At 44.7% G+C, this 21380-nt stretch overlaps 1 protein-coding gene across 3 annotated transcripts in view; it reads left to right on the top strand.

The window, feature by feature from the left end:
• Positions 1–4548, top strand: part of DNAJB6 (DnaJ heat shock protein family (Hsp40) member B6) — a 101848-nt gene extending 97300 nt beyond the window's left edge. For 2 of the 3 annotated variants that reach the window (XM_048837625.2, XM_048837627.2), the window contains one exon: positions 2870–4548. In XM_048837625.2, the coding sequence (XP_048693582.1) occupies positions 2870–2952 (83 nt within the window). In that variant the 3' untranslated portion in view covers positions 2953–4548. Of the gene's footprint in view, positions 1–2503; positions 2531–2869 lie in introns of all 3 variants that reach the window. The other variant, XM_048837628.2, reaches the window with a different exon arrangement.
• Positions 4549–21380: the final 16832 nt, after the last annotated feature.

Raw genomic sequence — 21380 nt, 5'->3', positions numbered from 1 at the left:
AGTGTTTTGGCGGTTTAGTTTTAAATGTCACTGTTTCCCGTGACAGGTTTCAGAGGAACAGCCGTGTTAGTCTGTATTCGCAAAAAGAAAAGGAGTTCTTGTGGCACCTTAGAGACTAACCAATTTATTTGAGCTCAAATAATGCTCAAATAAATTGGTTAGTCTCTAAGGTGCCACAAGAACTCCTTTTCTTTTTGTTTCCCGTGAGAGATCATTCCAGAGACTAGTCAGAGATCTTGCTGTCAGTCTCAATTCCTTAGTACCCATCTATTCTAACATTTAGTGCTAGTTTTGGTCAATTATTTACCTAATGAAGCATATTGTATCCATATACAACAAGTTAACTTATATTGGATTGTCTGCATCCTGGTTAAGTGATATAGGGTTCCTTCCTATGTTTTTGAATGAGGATTTTTTTCTAAAAGCCATGTAGAATCAGTGTCGCCTGTATGTAAAAGCCCCTTCAGAATTACTGACCACCTTTTGTGAAGGGAAAATGAGAATAAAGGTGTAAATCATTAGGCTGTAATGGTTCTTTCAGAATATCATTGCTAACATAGTCAATAAACTGACTAGTTTGGAGTGGCTAATTATGCTATTGATTTTGCTTTTCTCACTAAAAGGGGAAATCTTGTGAATTCAGCCCATTGCTAACTGATACTTTTTTATAGGAGATTCTTCGCCTGACCACCTTATTCTGCACTGTCTTCTCTCCTCTATTCTAAGAGGGCTGCTAGTGCCCTTCTGAGATAAGATCCCTCTGGTCTGTTGCATTCAGCTATAAGGCAACTCAAGGAGTTTTTACAATTGTAGGTCAAGTGCAGTTGGTGAAGGGGCTTGATTTTCAGAGTGAACTACTTTAATACATGAAGCAAAGTGTTGTTGATGGTGCTTCATTCTTAGTAGTAAGCACATGTTCAATAACCTGTGTCTGGTGGCAACATCTGTGGACATCAAGGTGGTATGGTGCGTTTGAATAGGAAAAGCTTAGTCAGTGTCTCCACAAGTTCCACTCAGAACACTGCTGTTTTTTCTCATCCTTTAAATAGCAAAACTGGTTTCCTCTTTAACTTGCCCAGGCTAATAGCACATGGCAGAATATTAAATAAGGAGCACAGTTTCTGAAATCCTATGGTTACTAAGCATATATTATGAAATAATGCTGCTGTACACAGTGTAGGAGCTGAAATAATAGCCAAGGAACAAATTCAGCATTGGCATAAATGGGTTCAACTCCAGCAAATTCAAAAGCTGTCTGCTGGTTCCTGAAGTGAATTTGGCCCAAAAGAATACCGTATCGTTCTGCTGACTTAAAGCTGGAAACTTTCCCTTAAGTACTGCAGTTGAGAGGTGGGCGAAACTCCCATTGATTTAAAGAGGCATTCTGCTTTTAAGAGGACTTAAGGATAGAGCCCACAAGAGAGATTGTAAAGCACAATGGTTAATACTTACTTACTTAGCTCTTACTTAGTGCTTTTAATCAGTTGACCTCAAAGTACGTACACAGGTAGGGAAGTATCATTATTCACATTTTACAGATGAGGGAAACGGATTTAGAAATGAAGTGATCTGCTCATGATTACGTAGCAGTTAACTAGCAAAATCAGGATCAGAATAGGTCTCCACATTCCCAGTCTGGTGCTTTATCCTTCTTATCCCATTCTTCCTCTTCAACCCTATATCTGATATGTAGTGGTGAGACTTTGTTTTGTCTGCCCTGTCCACCAGATCATGCTGCTGCCTCAGTGAAACAGTATTGCTGAGTTAGAAGCACGTTCTTTTTCTTAAAGCTTTGTGTAATAAATCTTGAAGGGAATTGTAAACATCAGTCTAAATCTATTGGTTTTAGTTCAGATTAGAATTAATAGAATTCATTAGACTTGAATGGAGATGGTTCTGTTTTCCATGGTGAGTTGTACACAACAAAAGCCTGGGTAGACAGTTCCATTTTACCCAAAGTTTGAGAGGAAGCAGGTGGGTTCTGATACATGATTCTGGTTTTCACATCTCCCTTAAATGCATGGGATAGTGTGACCGTGACAGTTCTAGGGGTAGGCAAGCAGGGCAGTCATCCCAGGCACTAACTTCTAGGCGGTGCCGTACTGCTTCGCCTTTTTGCTCCACTCTGGCTGCCCTCTTTTTCTTGGCTGGTGGAAGTGGGGCCAAAAGATTTTCCACCCTGGCTGATACAATGGCTAGGGTCACTCTTGCAGTGTGATCACATGGCCTGATGGAGAAATCGGGGAAAAAGCATATTAGGTGCTGCAAAAACAGACTTCATTTGCATATGCTCCTCTGAAGTGGAGCTAGATAGTTACTTGAGTTTATAAGTAGCTTAGTCCTGATATCTAATCCTTGTTCTCTTGCACAAGGCATACAATATAAATCCACCTAGTTTAGCTGATGAAGCATGCACAGACTGATGTTCGGCATACACAGTGGGCTCCAGTAAATGTTAACATATAGCAAATCGTTCTTACTCAAGATTATTTTCTATCCTTAGAATGAGGAAGACAGTGCAAGTACTATGGTAAGTTCAAATGCTGTGAATAGGCAATAGCACTGTCTGCATATACTCTAGGTTTATTTATTTTTGTGTCCATTTTGTAAGTTCTTTATTTTTGAGGCTCTTCCTGAATGGCTTTGAAGTTTTTTGATTGTTTTTACATCTTTCCAAACTTCAAAGATACCTAAACTTTTTTTTCCTAGCTTTGTATTAGACTTAGTGAAACTGGTAACTAAAGAAACAAACCAAATTAGACCAAGTCTTCTTGAAAGAATATCTAAACCATTCAGAGAATGTGTACATTTATAAAGGAAAAGTCAATTGAATATTATGAACTGTGTTTTACAAGCCATATCTCCTCAGGACACAAAGAAGGCAGCAAGAGGAGGAAGCAGAAGCAGAGAGAGGAACAGAAGAAGAAGAAGCCAACCAAAGGGAATCACTAAAATGGACTCCTCCGATATTCAATACCTTTACAATGATACCATATGTTGTTGTTACATTTGAGCACACTTTTTTTGTGTATATTTTATTTTGATTGTATACACTCTTAGTAAGGAAGAGGACTCGTGTTTAAAACTACACTAAAATTGCACTGTATTACCCTTTAGCAGCACAGAGTGGCTTTTTTGCCAGTCAGACTGGGGACTTCAAAGTAGGCTGATCTTGGTTAGAGGTGCATTGTGTTTGAAACTTGGAAAATCTTGCAGAATCACTTACTTCTTCCTTCCCGGCAACTAGATCTACTGTAGTCTTGTGTTTTCCTCTAGGATATAAGGGGTTGTAACAATGTCTCTTTAGGTCTACTCCTTCTGGTATCCTCAGGCTTGTTAACATATCTGAGTTAATCCTTGATCCTATTCCTACTGAAATCAATAGAAGCCTTCCCATTGACTTCGGTGAGAGTAGGACTAAGCCTTTAGAAACTAGTTTTAAGAAACAATCTAGTAATAAGTATGTAAACTTCATAATTGCATTTTACATTAACTTTTTTCTAACCAAGGCAGAAAAAATTATTTCTGTTATGATGATTTAAATATGCTGTCACATTTATGTTGCATTTTGAAGTTACATCTGGTGATTTAAGAAAGCCAGTGTGATTCTGGTCTCCTGTAAATATTCATACTGATTCATTATGCATGGTAGACTCCTGGTGAGTCACTGAGTGAAATCATTCCTTGTATTTTTCATCATTTTCAATTTCTACAAAGTCTCTCCAGACAAATTATCTAAATGTTAATTTACTTTAAATTTACACTTGATTTCTGCAGAGTGATTTCAGATCCTGAACATGTTTTCAGGTTCCATATGATTCTAGCAAGTAATTCTTTGCAGAAATATATATCTAGAATGTCAGTCACACATGAGGAAAGTATATTTTACATCAGTTATATGGCAGGACTAAACTTTTAAGTTTGGAAACATTTTCCTCACTTTAAAAGAAATATTTTGAGTCTGGCAAGATTGCTTCCTTGCTTCCCATAATTGTTCTATGTGCATGTCACACTGCTTCTCCTAACCTTTTAACTGAGCACTAAGTAGAATCTTTCTATTGTCTTAACTACTTTCCTGCATGTTCCTTGCCAGTGGGTTGCCTTTTCTCTTTAACCTATGAATACTAGTTATCGGACATGTTTTCATTTTGTTCTTTTGTCTCTGCTCTTTTTGCTTTTATGTTGGTGATGTAACTGACTTAAACCTGGCACTGTTGGAAACCCAAATTTCCTGGAGAAATTCACTCACCTTGGTATTTACAAAATGTAGCAATGCACATGATGTAAAGAAGATGCTAAAGAGAAGTAAAATCTGCTGTTCTAGAATGACTGTTAAAATATGAGAAATCTTGGTAATCTACAATATTTGGATGGTTTAGCATATGATGCTTGCATTAGGAAAATGTAACCGTATGCAGATTGTTAGGGTACTTAAATTAGGTTTATCTGAAATTTAAGTTTGAGAACAGTTTTTGTTTGTCACTTAAGTACCACTTAATTGTTTTGTGCGGTGTTACTAATATTTAAAAATAAAGACAATTCTCTTTATTCTTTGTCATTTTTAACTATAAAAAATAGTTGTGTTCTGACATCAGTTTGCTATACCTGTATTAAGCATCAGGGTACTAAAGAAAATGAAGGCTATACATTCACAAGACGTTCAAGTACCCACAAGGATTGTTTTTTAGCAAAGATTAACAGTGTACCGTATATTTGTACATGCTACAGTGGGAACACAGTGTTAATTCTAGTTTTAGAGAGTATCATTTCCAAAGAGATTCCCTACACTTAAAATAGTTAATACTGCTAAAACTAGAAATATTGCAGAGTTCATTCTGATGGAAATGCACCTGCTGTAAGCATGGCATTCATATTAACACCACATGATTACTTTGAATTCAGCTATTCTGTGGGATTTTGAAGATTGTTCCATTTGGGGATTTTTTTTGTTTTTGGAAAAATCGCCCCACAACACACTTTGAGATTCTTTCAAATGGTGAGTACTAATGGCTTACACGTGTATGTTACAGTAACAGAAGGGTGACAAGAAGAGGTAACAATAGTTACTGCATCATTATTTAAGAAAAGTTTTCATGAGTATTTCAAATGCTGGCTGCAGGATGGGTGGGTTGGTGGGGGTATATGAGAGAGAGAAAATTCTTAAGAAGTTGCATGGCACGTGTGATATTCCCCTTGGGTGTTATCTGGACTGGTGATCTTCTAGGCCACTCCAATCCTTGACTCTGGGAGCCAGTCTTACCCTGCTCTGCTTTGAGAACCCCCACTCCTGGGCTGTTCATGCAAAGCCTCTGGCATGTAAGCTGCTCCCAGCTAGTTGCAAGCGAATGACACTCGCCAATATCTCCGGTCCCAGACACAATCCTAGGCACCTCCATCTTGCAGTGTCCAGTTATGCTCGCTGGATGCTGCAAGCTTATGAGTTCGTCAATTTAACAAAGAAATTGACATGTACCAGGCTTTCTCCCAAGGGGGAGTCTCTGACACACTTCAAACCAAACACACTGCTTCAGGTAGAATAAACTGATTTATTGACTATAAAGATAGATTTTAAGTCAAAGCATAACAAGTCAGAGTGGTTACCAAAAGAAAATATAGGTACGCAGTCTAAACTCTCAACCCCATTAGACTGGGCAGCAACTAGATAAAGGAGTTTTTCTCACCCCACTGGATATTGCAGTCCTTAATATACAGGTTTGTTCCTTAAACCTAGGCCAATCTTCTGTGTTGGAGTCTTGTATTCTTCTCAGTGTCTTGGTTGCTTGCAGCATAGGTGGGGGAAGGAAAAGGGCCCAGTATGTGTCCACTCTGTCTTTTATTCCCTCAGTCCATGTGCTTGTAGGACTAGGACACAAGTCCAGGCATGTCTGGAGGGCATTGCTGAGTCTCTCCAAGCAAGGTTGAGCAATTCCTCTGGTGTGGCCTCATGCAGGTGGGTCATTGCCAGTTTACAGCATGCTTTAGTGACAACCATAAAATACAATTCTCTAACTTCATGTGCATTAATGATACACACACATGGATAGAGAATGACTTTCAGCAGATCGTAACCTTTCCCTTGATACCTTACAAGGCATGCTTTATATGTAAGATCACGTTTATATGTAAATGAGGAATATGGGGACTACAGCATGCTCCCCCGAGGTACAGAGCGTGTCAGCATGCCCTTGGTGGTTAGCTATAAAACTGAAAGGACTGAGCTCTTGCCTATGCTTCAGCATAAATGTAGGCTCAAGTGCAGGAAAGGGGAGTGCATTTAAGTGCAAAGTAGAAAAGACTTGCTGCATCCCACAGCCCTTCCTAAACCTAGGGAGGGGTTTTCTTGCCTAGTGCCGGGCCACTGGGATTCCATGACTCCAGCCAACAATACACCCTCTGCTTCAAGGGCTGCTTGATGTTCGGTCAGTTGGGAGATTGGGCAGCACTTGATCTTAGCAGAACGGTCTCAGCAAATGTTTCTGCTACAGGGCAGGGGCATATTTCCTTAATTAACTTCCAGTGTTGGGTGATCGGTGTTGCTGCCTTCAGCTGTGCGTTCACTTGTTTGAATTGGCTGAGTGTTGTGAAGACTCATTACACTGACTCAAATAAGTCAGTTTTATTTGGTCACCATGGAAGCCCCTACCGAGGCTCCCCTCCTTGCTTCCCTTTTGCAGGAAGAGTTCGTGACCAATCTGTGGATTCGGAATGTACTGTGTGTTTCTAAAGATGCCACTTTCACATTTTTCTTATGGAAAAGGCTATTGTTGGAGAAGTCAGACGCCTAAAGACATGCAACATATATCCCCTACCTGTAATGTAAAATGAAGATTGATCTACATTGCCTTTTTCCAAACTATTTCTTAAATTCATAACTGCTGGGACCCACCTGCCCTCCACCATGGATTTCAGGATACCTACCGCCCGATTCGAGCATGCATTTGGTCTCTGAGTCTGAGACTTGATTAATTATTACATTTAATGCCCAGTGTTTTTCTCCCTGGCATGTTTCTACATCTCTAATTGCACTTTAATTCTCCAGTCTGATCCTCCTGAATCTGAGAAATAGATAATCTAAATGAGTATGATAGCTGCATTTCAGATCTTGGTTCCTATCATTTGATACACAATCCTCTGCAGGCAGTCTTAATCTTTTATCATATTGCTTTGTGCACAATTTAGTTTTACTTCCCATGTTTTCCTCTATATTGACTCTTTTCCCTTCTCTTTGACTCTTGCATTGGGGCAGAAAACAGAACAAACTAATAATGGCACTTTACAGTTTCCAAACAGGGTGTTGTGGGGATTAGGTAAATTGAATTATCCCCCTTTTCTGACAGATGAGTTAAACAGTTTTAAGTGATTTCTCAAGGCCATCCATGAGTCAATGTGGGAGCTCCACTCATGGCTCTTACTGGAATTCTCAGGCCACTAATCATGCTGCCTGTCAGTCTAGTTTTAGGAGTCACTGGGTAAGGAAAGGAAGCTGCCTTCACATTTCTAGATTTGGCTGCTTAAATTGGGCACCTCAGTCCCCAGCAGGGGCACAAGAGTAGGTACCTAAGTCTGAAACTGCAGCAAATTCAATTGTCCTGTGTGAGCTTAGTTCAGTTTCTCATTCTTCTTCTAACCCCTTTTCTATGAGAAATCTTTAACTTTTTAATGTTAGATTTGTAAGGTATCCCGTTGGTCATCAGTGACTTTAGCACCCTCTCCTCATTTAATATTACATCCTGAAACAATATTGAGATGAGCCAACTGCCCCCATTCCTCTCAGGGGAGCAGTGTTGACTCTGAAACCTAATCGCAAACATGTCCCTGTCCACGTTAATTATTTAACTGATCATCGTTTAAGAAGAAACTTCTTCCAGATGTGCTTATCCTGAACTGTCTCCCATACCTCTGTTGCTGCCAACAGCTTCAGCTGTCTCCATCCAACTGCCAAAACTTCTTGCTTCCCCTGTGCCAATTTCTACACTAGGACTGTGCAACTATGAAAATCTTTGCCATGTGCAAAGCTGAAAATGCTTTATTTAAATGTATCCAAAATGACATGGACTATTGTATTGCATATATTCGTCTTCCTATTTAATTCAGAAAACTGCAATAGTTTTAACTTTAAATGAGGATGCAGAATGTCTAGCCAGCCACAGTGGAGCACAAGGGAGTGGGGGTGTGGGGCCTCTTGCTACATAGTTTAGGTCCCATGAAGTACATAGGACTTTGTGATATTTGATGGGAACAACCTGCCCTCTGTCTTGTACTCTCAAACAAGACATGGATCCTGGCTTTAGCAGCCCCTGATGAGTCACAAGTTTATCAGCTGTTTTTTGGGGTTCAATATATATTTGACATGTGCTGTACACCGACCTGAAGCATAGCTCTGCCTCGATAACATTTCTCTGATCCTTTGTTTCCTTCAGTAGAAACTCATATGTATTTTGCTAAAGAACCATGACAGAGTTCCCTTCCCAGACCTGAAGAGGAGCTCTGGATAAGCTCAAAAGCTCGTCTTTCTCACCAGCAGAAACTGGTCCAATAAAAGATATTACCTCACCTACTTTGTCTCTACTAAAGAACATGCTCTTTATCCTTTGAAAGCAGCTGCACTCTATACTAAAGTTCTATATAACAAGAAGCAGAAATGGGCTGGATGTGGCTGTCGGATGTGCACACTAATGTGAGTAACCTGCAGTAAAGGTGGGTTGGTTGGAACCTTTTGCATTGTCAGGGTGTTTGCTGCCTGTGTCTCCAATGACAAACGGGCAGTTAGAGGCACTGAAACATGCCCCGCTGTTGTAAGCTGTGTATTGCCCCCGTGTAGGCTATTTATGTAGTGTTTCCAATGCTGTAGTTGGAATTTGAGCACAGGACCGAATAAGCACAGGACCTAATAACAGCACTGACTAACAAATGCTCCACACCAATTAGAGACGGGAAGTGGAGAATGGTGTATCTAACTGGAACTACAGGGGCTCCAGGGAATTTAAGAAAGCAGACTGAAATTGTAGCATTGGCTAACGCCTCAACTCTTACAAATACGCCATGGGACTCCGTCATAACCACAAATGATCAGGAGCTTTGGTTTTTCACATCTCGTACAAAAGCTGATACCCTCATTACACAATTTGCACTTCCCCCATTCCTCAAAAACACTACGTTGGGTATTCCTTCACTGCTGACTCGGAGCACCACCTACTGATTTATGAACATCACCTCCTGCAGCATCTAAAGGCTCCTTAAATGTCTCACATGTGGTATTGGCCAAGTATCTCCTTGCTCAGCTGGAGTGCTGACAGTCACAGCACAAGGCATACAAAGTAAATATTCTTTAATAGGTAATGTGAAAAATGCCAGCCTGGTTGATCCTAGGAAATAAAGGGTTATGACTGAGAACTACCTCTGGGACTGTCAGGTGCTAATAATCCTTGGAAAGGTTACTTGTTCCTTCTTTTGGAATGTCCATTTATGCAGCTGTCTCATCAGATAGGCAATACTTGGAATACTAACTAGCAAGCATTGCTATTGCTTCCTGAATTTCTGTTGAGCTATGGGTACAGAAATGACAGTAGTGCTGTCACTTCCAAGGAACATTAGGCCAATTTAGTAGCCTTTTTATCCAGCCTACATTGGTAGTTGTTAACTGAAGTGATCTGGCCATGCCATTCCCCTGTGTGTGTTGGCTATTGCCCCACTGGATTTCAGGGCTGCCTGCTTCACCTGGCAGCCCCCCTGGAGAGGCTGAAGGAGAAGTGGCCAGACTACAGACCTAGTTTCCTAGAAAAGCAAGGGTCTGTGGGGAAGATATGGAAAGCAGGGGGAAGGGCCAAGAGACTGAGCTTAATTTCCACTCCTGAATTGCAGAAGTATTTGTCTATTTGGCATCCAGATCCAAAAGCCAAAGGTGATTCCAAGAGCTGCCGTTTTCAGAAGGTGTTTCAGTCTGAAGTTCTGCTTCTGATCCATCTCTAGTTTAGTTTAAATATAGTTTTGCCTAGCATAGCTTCAATTCTAGTGCAGACTGGCCTAATGCTCTGGGGAGGTTTCTGAATGTAATGGGGGGGAAAAAAAAACCCACCAGATTTAATATTCCATGTTGCGGTTGTAAAATGGTGGGGTTTGACTTTTGGGTTGAAAAATGTATGAATGCACAGCTGAACCATGGCCTTTTTTTGGTGGATGACATTGGTTTTTTTTTCTTCCCCCTCAAATCAACAAGATGACGTTTTCCTCAGAACAACGCCTTTTTCCCATCATGAGTGCTTAGGAAAACATTGTTCAGCCAGTGTGTTCTGTCACATTAAGGGATGGAATGTGACTGACTCACTCGTATCATGTTCTATCTAGTATCATGTTTTATTATGGTGCGTCAGCTGACAAAGCTGGAACAATTCAACCAACCCCAGTTATGAAACAAATATGCCAAAATGACTAGATATTTCCTATGCTACTAAGTGAATTTTTTGCTCTGCGTGGTTAGCAAGTTAAATAAAAGATTGTTTAACAATGGTCTACCTCACACACTTTTCCCATCTGCATGTGTAAAGGCCCCTCGTCAGCTAGAATTCACCTTTCTTAGGATCTGAGTCATCCAAATTAAAATGTGTCCATTTGCATGTCCGAAAGTGGGCCAGGTTGCCTCTGTTTATTAAAGGCTTGCTTTATGCCCATTCCTCTGACTAAAATGAACAGGATTTGACCCTAGGAGAAGGCACTAATCTTTACAGTGCTGTTCCAAATGTCCTACCCCACGTATGACTTCATTTGTTTTTCCTGCGTATCTTAGAGTTTAAAGCCCCATTTAAAATATTAGGGTCAAATTCAGAAAATCAAAGGAGTTGCCCAAAGGGCTAAAGCTGGCTTGGTATCGTATAGTCTGGTTCGGGAAGTGGAAGAAACTCAAACCGGGAAAGAGTTTTCTAGGCATGCTTTGCATTTACATGGCTGCTGGCCACAATGCTTAGAGAGGGTGCACACATGCTGATGCACGCCATACATATGGCTGTACAAAGTAGTGTGGCCCACTGGAGTGTCAGACTTTGGACCTGGGCTCTATTCCTGCCTCTACCCTAATATTCTGGGAGACTTTCAGCAAGACGTTTTGCCTTTGTGCAATGCAATGTATTTGCCATGATGGTATATGCAAAGAGCTGGTTACACTTGTGCATGTATTTCTTGAACATTTAAACGTGTGTGGCTACCATCTCCCTAGGTAACGCATTCCAGTGTTTCACCACCCTCCTAGTGAAAAAGTTTTTCCTAATATCCAACCTAAGCCTTCCCCACTGCAACTTGAGACCATTACTCGTCATTTTGCCATCTGGTACCACTGAGAACAGTCTAGCTCCATCCTCTTTGGAACCCCCTTTCAGGTAGTTGAAAGCAGCTATCAAAGCCCCCCTCATTCTTCTCTGCTGCAGACTAAAGAATCCCAGTTCCCTCAGCCTCTCCTCAAAAGTCGTGTGCTCCAGCCCCCTAATAATTTTTGTTGCCCTCCACTGGACGTTTTCCAATTTTTCCACATCCTTGTATTGTGGGGCCCAAAACTGAACACATTACTCCAGATGAGGCTTCACCAATGTCGAATAGAGGGGAATGATCATGTCCCTCGATCCGCCAGCAATGCTCCTACTTATACAGGCCAAAATGCCGTTAGCCTTCTTAGCAACAAGGGCAAACTGTGGACTCATATCCAGCTTCTCATCCACTGTAACCCCTAGGTCAGGGGTCGGCAACCTTTCAGAAGTGGTGTGTTGAGTCTTCATTTATTCACTCTAATGTAAGGTTTCGCATGCCAGTAATACATTTTAAAGTGTTTAGAAGGTGTCTTTCTATAAGTCTATTATAAAACTAAACTATTGTTGTATGTAAAGTAAATAAGGTTTTTTAAATGTTTAAGAAGCTTCATTTAAAATTAAATTTAAAATGCAGAGCCCCCTGGACTGGTGACCAGGACTAGGGCAGTGTGAGTGCTGCTGAAAATCAGCTCGCTTGCCATCTTTGGCACACGTGCCATAAGTTGCCTACCCCTGCCCTAGGTCCTTTTCTGCAGAGCTGCTGCCTAGCCACTCGGTCCTCAGCCTGTAGCGGTGCATGGGATTCTTCCGTCCTAAGTGCAGGACTCTGCACTTGTCCTTGTTGAACCTCATCAGATTTCTTTAGGTCCCATCCTCTAATTTGTCTAGGTCCCTCTGTATCCTATCCCTACCCTCCAGTGTATCTACCTCTCCTCCCAGTTTAGTGTCATCTGCAAACTTGCTGAGGGTGCAATCCACGCCATCCTCCAGATCATTAATGAAGATACTGAACAAAACTGGCCCCACGACTGACCCTTGGCAGCCGGTATCAAGCAGAGTGCCCCAACTAGACATGGAGCCATTGATCACTACCTGTTGAACCCGATTAACTAGCCAGCTTTCTATCCACCTTCTAGTCCATTCATCCAGCCCATACTTCTTTAACTTGTTGGCAAGAATACTGTGAGAGACCGTATCAAGGCTTTAAACCCTGTGATCGCTGCAAGAGGCCCATACCCATTAGTGATCCACACAGCAGCTGTCTGCGTTGCTTGGGCAAAGGGCACATTAGTGAAAAGTGCAAGATTTGCAAGTCCTTCAAGCCAAGGACTAAGAAGGAGTGTGATATTTGCTTAAGAGTGCTCCTTATGGAGTCAGTCCTGACCCTGGTACTGGAGCAACACTCTGACACGGCACCAAGCACCGTGACCTTGGTACATAGCACCCCACCAGGACCGTCCACTGGCTAGTGCCAGTTCCCATCCATGGCTCCGACCAAGAAGACAGTGCAAGGTCAGTCTCCAACCTCCCGCAAGGGAAAGGATAAGACATGGTGTGAGCAAGGTCCAGGGCCGGGCAACTCTTCGCCCATCTCGGGCTCAAGCTCCTGTTGAGCAGTGCAGCCCAGCTTGCTCCCTGCCAGCCACCCTGGATAGTGGCAGAGGCCTCCGCCAGCTCCGGGTACCACCCACGCCGGAGGCCCTGCAGGTGGCACAGGAGATCATGTCCCTCCCGGTGCCACCCACACTGGCTCCTGAGGTTCCCCTTTCACAGGGTAAACCTGCATTCACACCGCCACAGTCCTCACCCCAGCAGCACCGTTCCCCTTGGCGGGGGACGTCCCACCAGCACTTGCCTTCCCGTAGCCACCATGCATCTGACTGTGAAAGGCAGACCCAGCGCAGCCCCATTCAGTCCCTGGACCTTGGGCACAGGCAGAGATGCTCAAGGCGCAACTCGCCAGTTACCGGGCACAGACCTCTGGAGGCATGCGCCCCCCAGCCGGAGTACTGGTCCTTGCACCTGGTATTTCCAAGACCATGGTACCGCTCCAGAGACCCATCAAGGGATCGATGCTACTGTTCCTTGCACCTCACCGATCCCTCTAGGAGGGCATCACCAGGTGCGGGCACTTACCAGCACCGAGTCCATTCAGACTCCCAGTCCCGCTCCTCATCCCGGTACCATTCGTCAAGCATGAGACACAGATGGCCAGCTCCAGGCTGTAGCGGATCTGTCGAGCGCCACCAGTCCCCACGATCCCATTCCAGATCGGACTCCAGGTGCAGTGACCTGCATTGGTCGGGGAAGAGCCACTGTTCCACTGTGTCCTGGTTGCCTGAAGAGCAACTGCTCAAGATCCAGCCCTGGTTTGGAGCGAGGTTTCCTGATGGTGGGACAAGCCATGGTACCAGCTACGTTGTCAGCACTGAAACCGGCCCTGTGGCCTCAGGCACAGTGGCTGGCACCGTGGTACCCATGGAACACATCAGGGTTCACTCAGCCCCCCCAGGCCACCCGCTCAGTGTCTGGAGCCTCGGAGAGACCAGCTGCCTCTCTCTACCGCCCTCCTCCGGTGCATGAAGCCTTGGGTGCAAGGACCCCGCAGGTCCAAAAGGGAGTAGGGGAGCAAGCCACTGGGCCACCAATAGTTGTGGAGGACCCTATGGCACTGGCATCCTCCTTGTCATCCCCAGACAAGGCCTTAACGGGGCCCCCTCCTGAGGAACTACTGAAGAGGGTTGCCGCCAACCTGGGTCTTCAGGTGGAGGAGTTAGAGGAGCCCTGGGACACTCTCTTTGATGTCTTCTGTTCCATGACACCAGCCAGGGTGGCTTTGCCCCTTCATGAAGGGGTCTCAAAAATCATCAATGCCCTGCGGCAAACTCCCTCCTCGCTGCCCCCACATCTCCAAGTGGGTTGAGCTCAAGTACTTTGTGCCATCCAAAGGCCACAAGTAACTGTACACCCACCCTGCTCCCAACTCCCTAGTGGTAGAGGCGGTTAACCACAGGGAACAACCCAGGGCTACCCCTAAGACTCCAAGAGACTGGCGCGTAAGGTTTATTCATTCTCTAGTCTACAGTTGAGGGTGGCCAACCATCAGGCCCTCCCGGAACGCTTTGACTTTAGCATGTGGCAAGCCATGGCCAAGTTTGAGGGCTCCCTCCCTGAGGCTTCTAGGAAGAAGTTCTGAGCAATCATGGAGGAGGGCACGACTGCGGTCAGAGCAACGCTCCAGGCAGTGTCGGATGCTGCCACTCGAACCATGGCCTCGGCTGTCGCCATGCACTGGGCATCCTGGCTGCTCCTCTCTGGCTTGTCCACAAAGGCTCAGCAGTCGATGCAATACTTTCCGTTCAATGGGCAAGCCCAGTTTGTGGAACAGATGGACAATAAACTCCATGGCATCAAGGACTCCTACATGACACTTAAAATGTTGGGCCTGTATGTTCCCGGCCCTGCCCACAAATGGTTCAAGCCACAGCAGCCTCAGGTCCGGGGAGCCACCCTCGTCAGGAGCTTCCCCATAAGAAACCCAGAGGCTACAAGCGGTGTCTTCGCCAACAGCCTTCGCAGGCTTCTCAGTCGAGCTCGGCCCACCAACCACCTTTCTTCTTTCCTCTCTGTGCGGGCATCTATAACATTGGACCAATGGGTCCTCAGTACAGTGGCGCAGGGTTGCACCCTTCAGTTGCTTTCTTCCCCTTCTTCCTACCCGCCCTCTTTTCAGGGACCCTTCTCACAAAAGTCTCCTCGCACAGGAGGCTAGAGGGGTTACTACAGCTAGGTGAGGTGGAGATCGTTCTTCCGGCGTACAGGAACAAGGGGTTCTATTTCCGTTCCTTTTTAATCCCAATGGCCAATGGCAGCCTGTGACCTATCCTAGACCTGCGACACTTGAACCGCTTCCTAGCGAAGCTGAAGTTCTGCATGGTCTCCCTGGCCTCCATCATTGCCTCCCTGGATCCGGCAGACTTGTATGCCACCCTTGATCTGAAAGATGCATACTTTCCCTTGAAGATGGCGATGTGACACAGACGCTTCCTCTGGTTTACGGTAGGACCCAACCACTATCTATATGCGGTCCTCCCATTTGGCCTAGCGACAGTATTGTGGGTATTTACCAAGTGCATGTCAGTGGGGGCTGCTTACCTCAGATGTCGGGGTGTCCAGATCTACCTGTACCTCAACAACTCGCTAGTCAGAGGCAGATCTAGGTCCAAAGGGATGTCACGATACTGTTAGCCACTTGCTAAATGACAAAAAAACTGCTAGTTCTGGTACAGAGGATAGAGTTCATTGGAGTGTTGCTCGACTCAACCTGCGCCAGGATGTTCCTGCTACTGGAAAAAGAGAGTACTTGTGGCACCTTAGAGACTAACACATTTATTTGAGCATAAGCTTTCGTGAGCTACAGCTCACTTCATCGGATGCATTCCTGCTGCTGGAGAGATTCAGGGCACTGATGGACCTCATCGGGAAAGTCTCTGCATTTCCCCTGACCATGGCCAGGGTTTGCCTGAGCCTCATGGGTCATATGGCAGCATGCACATATGTGATGGGCCACACCAGGCTCCGGATGCGACCCCTGCAGCAATGGCTGGTGTCGATCTACTCCCAGACCAGGGACCACCTGGAGAATGTTGTTACCATCCCCGCGACGGTACTTACCTCGTTGCGATGGTGAACCAACCCTGGAAAAGTCCTGGAAGGACTTCCCTTTGTCAGCACTCCTCAGTCAGTCGAGTTGATTTCGGATGCCTCAGACCTTGGCTAGGGGGCACACCTCGGCGCTCTCCAGACACAGGGTATGTGGTCCCCAGAGGAAATGAGGCTACACCATAAATGTTGAAGAGCTCAGGGCAGTGCACAGGGCATGCATGGTTTTCCTGCCTCACCTGTCGGGCAGAGTGGTCAGCGTCTTGACGGACAACATAGATTCAATGCTCTACATCAGACGAGGGGGAGAATGATCCTCGGCCCTCTGCCAAGAGGCACTACATCTCTGGGGCTTCTGCATCAACCACAAAATCCATCTAGACGCGTTTCACCTTCCGGGTACTAAGAACATACTAGCAGATCACCTAAGCAGGGATTTTGCCTCTCACCTGAGTGGATGCTCCACCCGGAGGTAGCTGGCATGATCTTCCAGAGGTGGGGAGTTCTCCAAGTGAATTTGTTCACCACCAGGCAGAAAAGGGGGTGTCACAGGTTTTGCCCCAGGTGGGGTCTGGGCAAGGGTTCCCTCTTTGATGCCTTCCTTCTGCTATGGGCAGGAAGCATGATGTACATGTTCCTCCCAATTCCGCTCATCAGCAAGGTCCTTGCAAAAATCGAGAGACCAGGCTCAGGTTATCATGATCGCCCTGGCATGGCCTCGCTAGTACCGGTTCGGGACGCTGTCGAGCCTGGCATTGGTCCCTCCGTGGCCCCTGCTGAACCGTCCAGACCTGCTATCACAGGATCACAGTTGACTCTTGCAACCCAACCTCTCATTCCCTCCACCTCGCAGCATGGATGTTGCGTAGCTGAAGCCTGAGGAACGCACCTGTTTGGAAGGAGTCTAGAAGGTCCTCCTCGAGAGTAGAAAGCCCTTGACTCAGCAGACGTACCTGGCAAAGTGCACAAGGTTCTCCTGCGGGGCAGCCGAATGGGGCATCTCCCCTTCGCATTCTTTGGTGCAGTCGCTCTTAGACTACCTGCTTCATTTGAGGAACCAGGGTTTGGCACACTTCTCTATTAGGGTGCATCTGGCGGCCATTTCCACCTTTCATCCGCCAATCCAGGGACAGATGGTGTTCTCCCATGACATGACAGTCAGGTTCCTCAGAGGCCTTGAGAGACTTTTTCCACAAATTTGGTCCCTCAGTGGGATCTCAACTTGGTTCTGTCCAGGCTCACAGGCCCGCCCTTTGAGCCTTTGGTCTCCTGCTCCCTATTTCACCTATCATGGAAAGTAGCTTTTCTGGTGGCAGTGATGTCAGCAAGGTGAGTCTCTGAGCTGTGAGCCCTGACCTCAGAACCGCCGTACACGGTCTTCTATAAGGTCAAGGTCCCGCTCCGGCCTATCCGGTCTTCCTTCCCAAGGTGTTGTCCGCTTTCCACGTGAGCCAGGACATCTTCCTTCTGGTCTTCTGTCCTAAGCCCGATGAGACTGGTGCCTTCAGGCTTTGGATGTAAGAAGGGCCCTGGCTTTCTACTTAAATCGGACAAAGCCTTTCTGTAAATTGACTCAGCTTCTCATCTCTACAGTTGATAGAATGAAAGGTCTCCAGTTGTCCATGCAGAGGATTTCTAGTGGGATCACCTCTTGCATTTGCAGCGCCATGAGTTGGCGGGAGTCCCTCCGCCACCGGTCGTCCGAGCCCATTCGACCAGAGCGCAGGCAACTTCAGCAGCCTTCCTGGCACACTTCCTGATCTAGGACATCTGTCGAGCCATGATGTGGTCCTCAGTGCACATGTTCACGGCCCATTATGCCATCACTCAGCAAGCAATAGATGACGCTGAATTTGGCAGAGCTGTGTTGCAATCTACACGTCCTTAAACTCCTACCCATCTCCCCGGTGTACTGCTTGGGAGTCACCTAAGTTGAATGGACATAAGCAAGCACTTGAAGAAAAGACAGTTACCTTTTTCTGTAACTGGTGTTCTTCAAAATGTGTTGCTCATGTCCAGTCCACAACCCACCCTCCTTCCCCACGGTTGGAGTTTCCAGCAAGAAGAAACTGAGGGGGAGCCGGCAGCACTGTATATACCGTGGCATATGCATGCCACTCCAAGAAGCACACACACCTAAGTTGAATGGACATGAGCAACACATCTTGAAGAACACGTTACAGAAAAAGGTAATCCTCTTCTCTGAGGAATGATGGCTTTACAGAGAGATGACAGAGCCATCTGACAGCTGTCTGACCACAGGCCCCATGCACTTTGTGAGAACGTGATGCCAATCCAATGGCAAGAGATTCATGCAGCAGTGGGAATGAGCCCAGGGAAGATCCTCTAATGAATTTGTCCCACCAAAGGACCTACTGGACAGCCAGCTTCTCCTGAGTTTGTACAATCAGGACCAGATCCTCAGCTTGTCAGTGGAGCAATGTTCATTCGTGACATCTGAGGAGCTGCTCACAGTCTTAAAATCATTGGTGAAAGGGCAAGTTGGCCAAAAAAGGCCAGACTGAATTTTCATAACAGTGATGTGCTGCGCGCGTGTGTGCTCTCTGTGTTTATCTTAGAGACCTGGAGTCACGTGTTTACATGAAAGTTCTCAGCTTTAATTTTTTTTAAAAAGTGAGTTTCTAACCCTCATAGTTCTGGAGAAAAGCTTGGAAACATGAACCCTACAGGCTCAAAAACCAGAAAGCAAATAAAATGCTACAAGGTAGAGCTCTGGCTAACGATTCTTGAACGTGTGGGGCTGACGGTATGGTGGTACATGCGGTGCATGTTTCCGAGTTAGGCCTCAATCCTACAGTGAGCTCAGTGCAGATCAACCCCCACTGAGTTCAGTGGGCTCCTTGCAAGTTCTCAGTGTTGTTCACCGTGTTCTGTCCTTTAGAAGCCAGCCAGAGCCGCTGTGTATATTTGTATCTTGACCTTGCATGTGGTGTGTATATAGTTAGTAAATGTGGATATTTGGATCTCACCATACCCATGTGGTTTCTTCATGCTGCTGCTGTTGTGTAAAGGACTCAGTGATCCATTTCTGGGCTAAATTCTGCTCTTACTGAGAACTGATCCAAAATTTTTCCATGCAAATTTGAGTTTTCAGCAACAACTTGAAAATTGAAAGATTTTTGTCTGAAATACTTGGTTGGAAAAAATGAACTTTTCCATGGAAAGCAGACACAATTTTCCATCTAACTGTTCTGAAAAACTTTTCAACCAGTCCTACCCCCAATCACACTTGCATTCAAGGCTAAATTCTGCCCTCTGAGGTATAGCACTATTGTAGAACTCGGGATTCTATTCCTGACTCTGCCACTGCCCTTCTGGGTGATGCTGAGTATGTCAGTGGACCTCCATTTCCCCACCTGTAGCACAGGGGTGATACTTCCCTCCTTTGTAAAGGGAAAGGGCTTTGAGATCTATCTATAGTATTTGTGTGGCCCCCATTTCCTGAGCCATTCACAATCTTTAATGTTTTTTAACTCTACACCCTTTAAAAGTACCATTATCGTGAATGTACAGATGGGAAACTGAGGCACAAAGAGCAATTTACCCTGGTGGAGGGGCAGAGAAGTGAACCAAGGTCTCCTGAGTCCCAGGCCAGTGCTCTAGCCAATGGGCCACCTGTCTCCTCTACCCTGAAATACACTGTAATAAGAACTAGGTGTTGGTGTTACTCTTACATCTGTGCACAACGCCTATTCATGCTGGTGGGGCACACACATTTCAGGGCAGAGTTGACCCTAAATTTGGAGTAACTCCATAGACTTCAGTGGAATTACTCTGATTTTACATGCATGTAGCTGAGAGCAGAATTTATCTCTTGTCTTTTTTCCATGCTCTGTAAAGCATCACGTACACTTACAGTAGTGTGTGTAAAAAAACAAAAAAAAACCAATAATGTAGTTTCTAAGTAAGAGGCCACTTTTCTAGTCATTTAATATTAAATGCTGTTGTGTGGGTAATATTTATTTACGTTTTCTTTCAAATGTAAATTTGAGGTTGTTCATCTATAAAACAGAATTTGTTTGTTTTTAAACATTCGTAAAGCACCTGGAGTCACCTCTGGAGGTGAATATAAATACGTGAACTGGTATTAAATGAGGATCTTGATATAATAGGTATCACAGAAACCTGGTGGAATGAGGATAATCAATGGGACACAGTAATATCAGGGCACAAAATATATCGGAAGGACAGAACAGGTCATGTGGAGGGCGGGGGAGGAGGAGAGTGGCACTATATGTGAAAGAAAGCATAGAATCAAATGAAGTAAAAATCTTAAGTGAACTAAATTGTACTATAGAATCTCTATGGATAGTAATTCCATGCTTGAAAAATAAGAATACAGCAATAGGGCTATATTACAGACCACCTGACCAGAATGGTGTTAGTGACTCTGAAATGCTCAGGGAGATTAGAGAGGCTATTAAAATAAAAAACTCAATAATAATAATAATAATAATAATGTGGGATTTCAACTATCCCCATATTAACTGGGTACATATCATCTCAGGAAGGGATGCTGAGATAAAGTTTCTTTACACCTTAAATGACTGTGTCTTGGAGCAGCCAGTCCTGGAACCCACAAGAGGAGAGGCAATTCTTGATTTAGTCCTAAATGGAGCACAGGATCAGGTCCAAGAGGTGACTATAGCTGGACCCCTTGGTAATAGTGACCATAATATAATTAAATTTAACATCCCTGTGGTGGGGAAAACTCCACAGCGGCCCAACACTGTAGCATTTAATTTCTGAAAGGGAAACTACACAAAAAATGAGGAGGTTAGTGAAACAGAAATTAAAAGGTACAGTATCAAAGGTAAAATCCCTGCAAGCTACATGGAAACTTTTTAAAGACACTATAATAGAGCCTCAACTTAAACTCTGACATAAACTCTGGCAAATGAAGTGTAAAAATATAATTAGAAAGACCAAAAAAGAATTTGAAGAACAGCTAGCCAAAGACTCCAAAAGTAATAGCAAATTTTTTTTAATAAATCAGAAGCAGGAAGCCTGCTAAACAACCAGTGGGTCCACTGATGATTGAGATGCTAAAGGAGTACTCAAGGACGGTAAGGCCATTGTGGAGAAACTAAATGAATTCTTTGCATCAGGTTCCATGGCTGAGGATGTGAGGGAGATTCCCAAACCCAAGCCATTGTTTTTGGGTGACAGATCTGAGGAACTTTCCCAAATTGAGGTGTCATTAGAGATGGTTTTGAAACAAATTGATAAACTAAACAGCAATAAGTCTCCAGGACCTGATGGTATTCACCCAAGAGTTCTGAAGGAACTAAAATGTGAAACTGTAGGACTACTAACGGCCATCTGCATCCTATCATTTAAACCAGCTTCTGTACCAAATGACTGGAGGATAGCTAATGTGATGCCAATTTTTAAAAAGGGCTC

Source organism: Caretta caretta, chromosome 2 (assembly GCF_965140235.1).
Source record: "Caretta caretta isolate rCarCar2 chromosome 2, rCarCar1.hap1, whole genome shotgun sequence".
NCBI lineage: Eukaryota > Metazoa > Chordata > Testudines > Cheloniidae > Caretta > Caretta caretta.
This window is presented reverse-complemented; position numbering and strand designations above follow the sequence as displayed.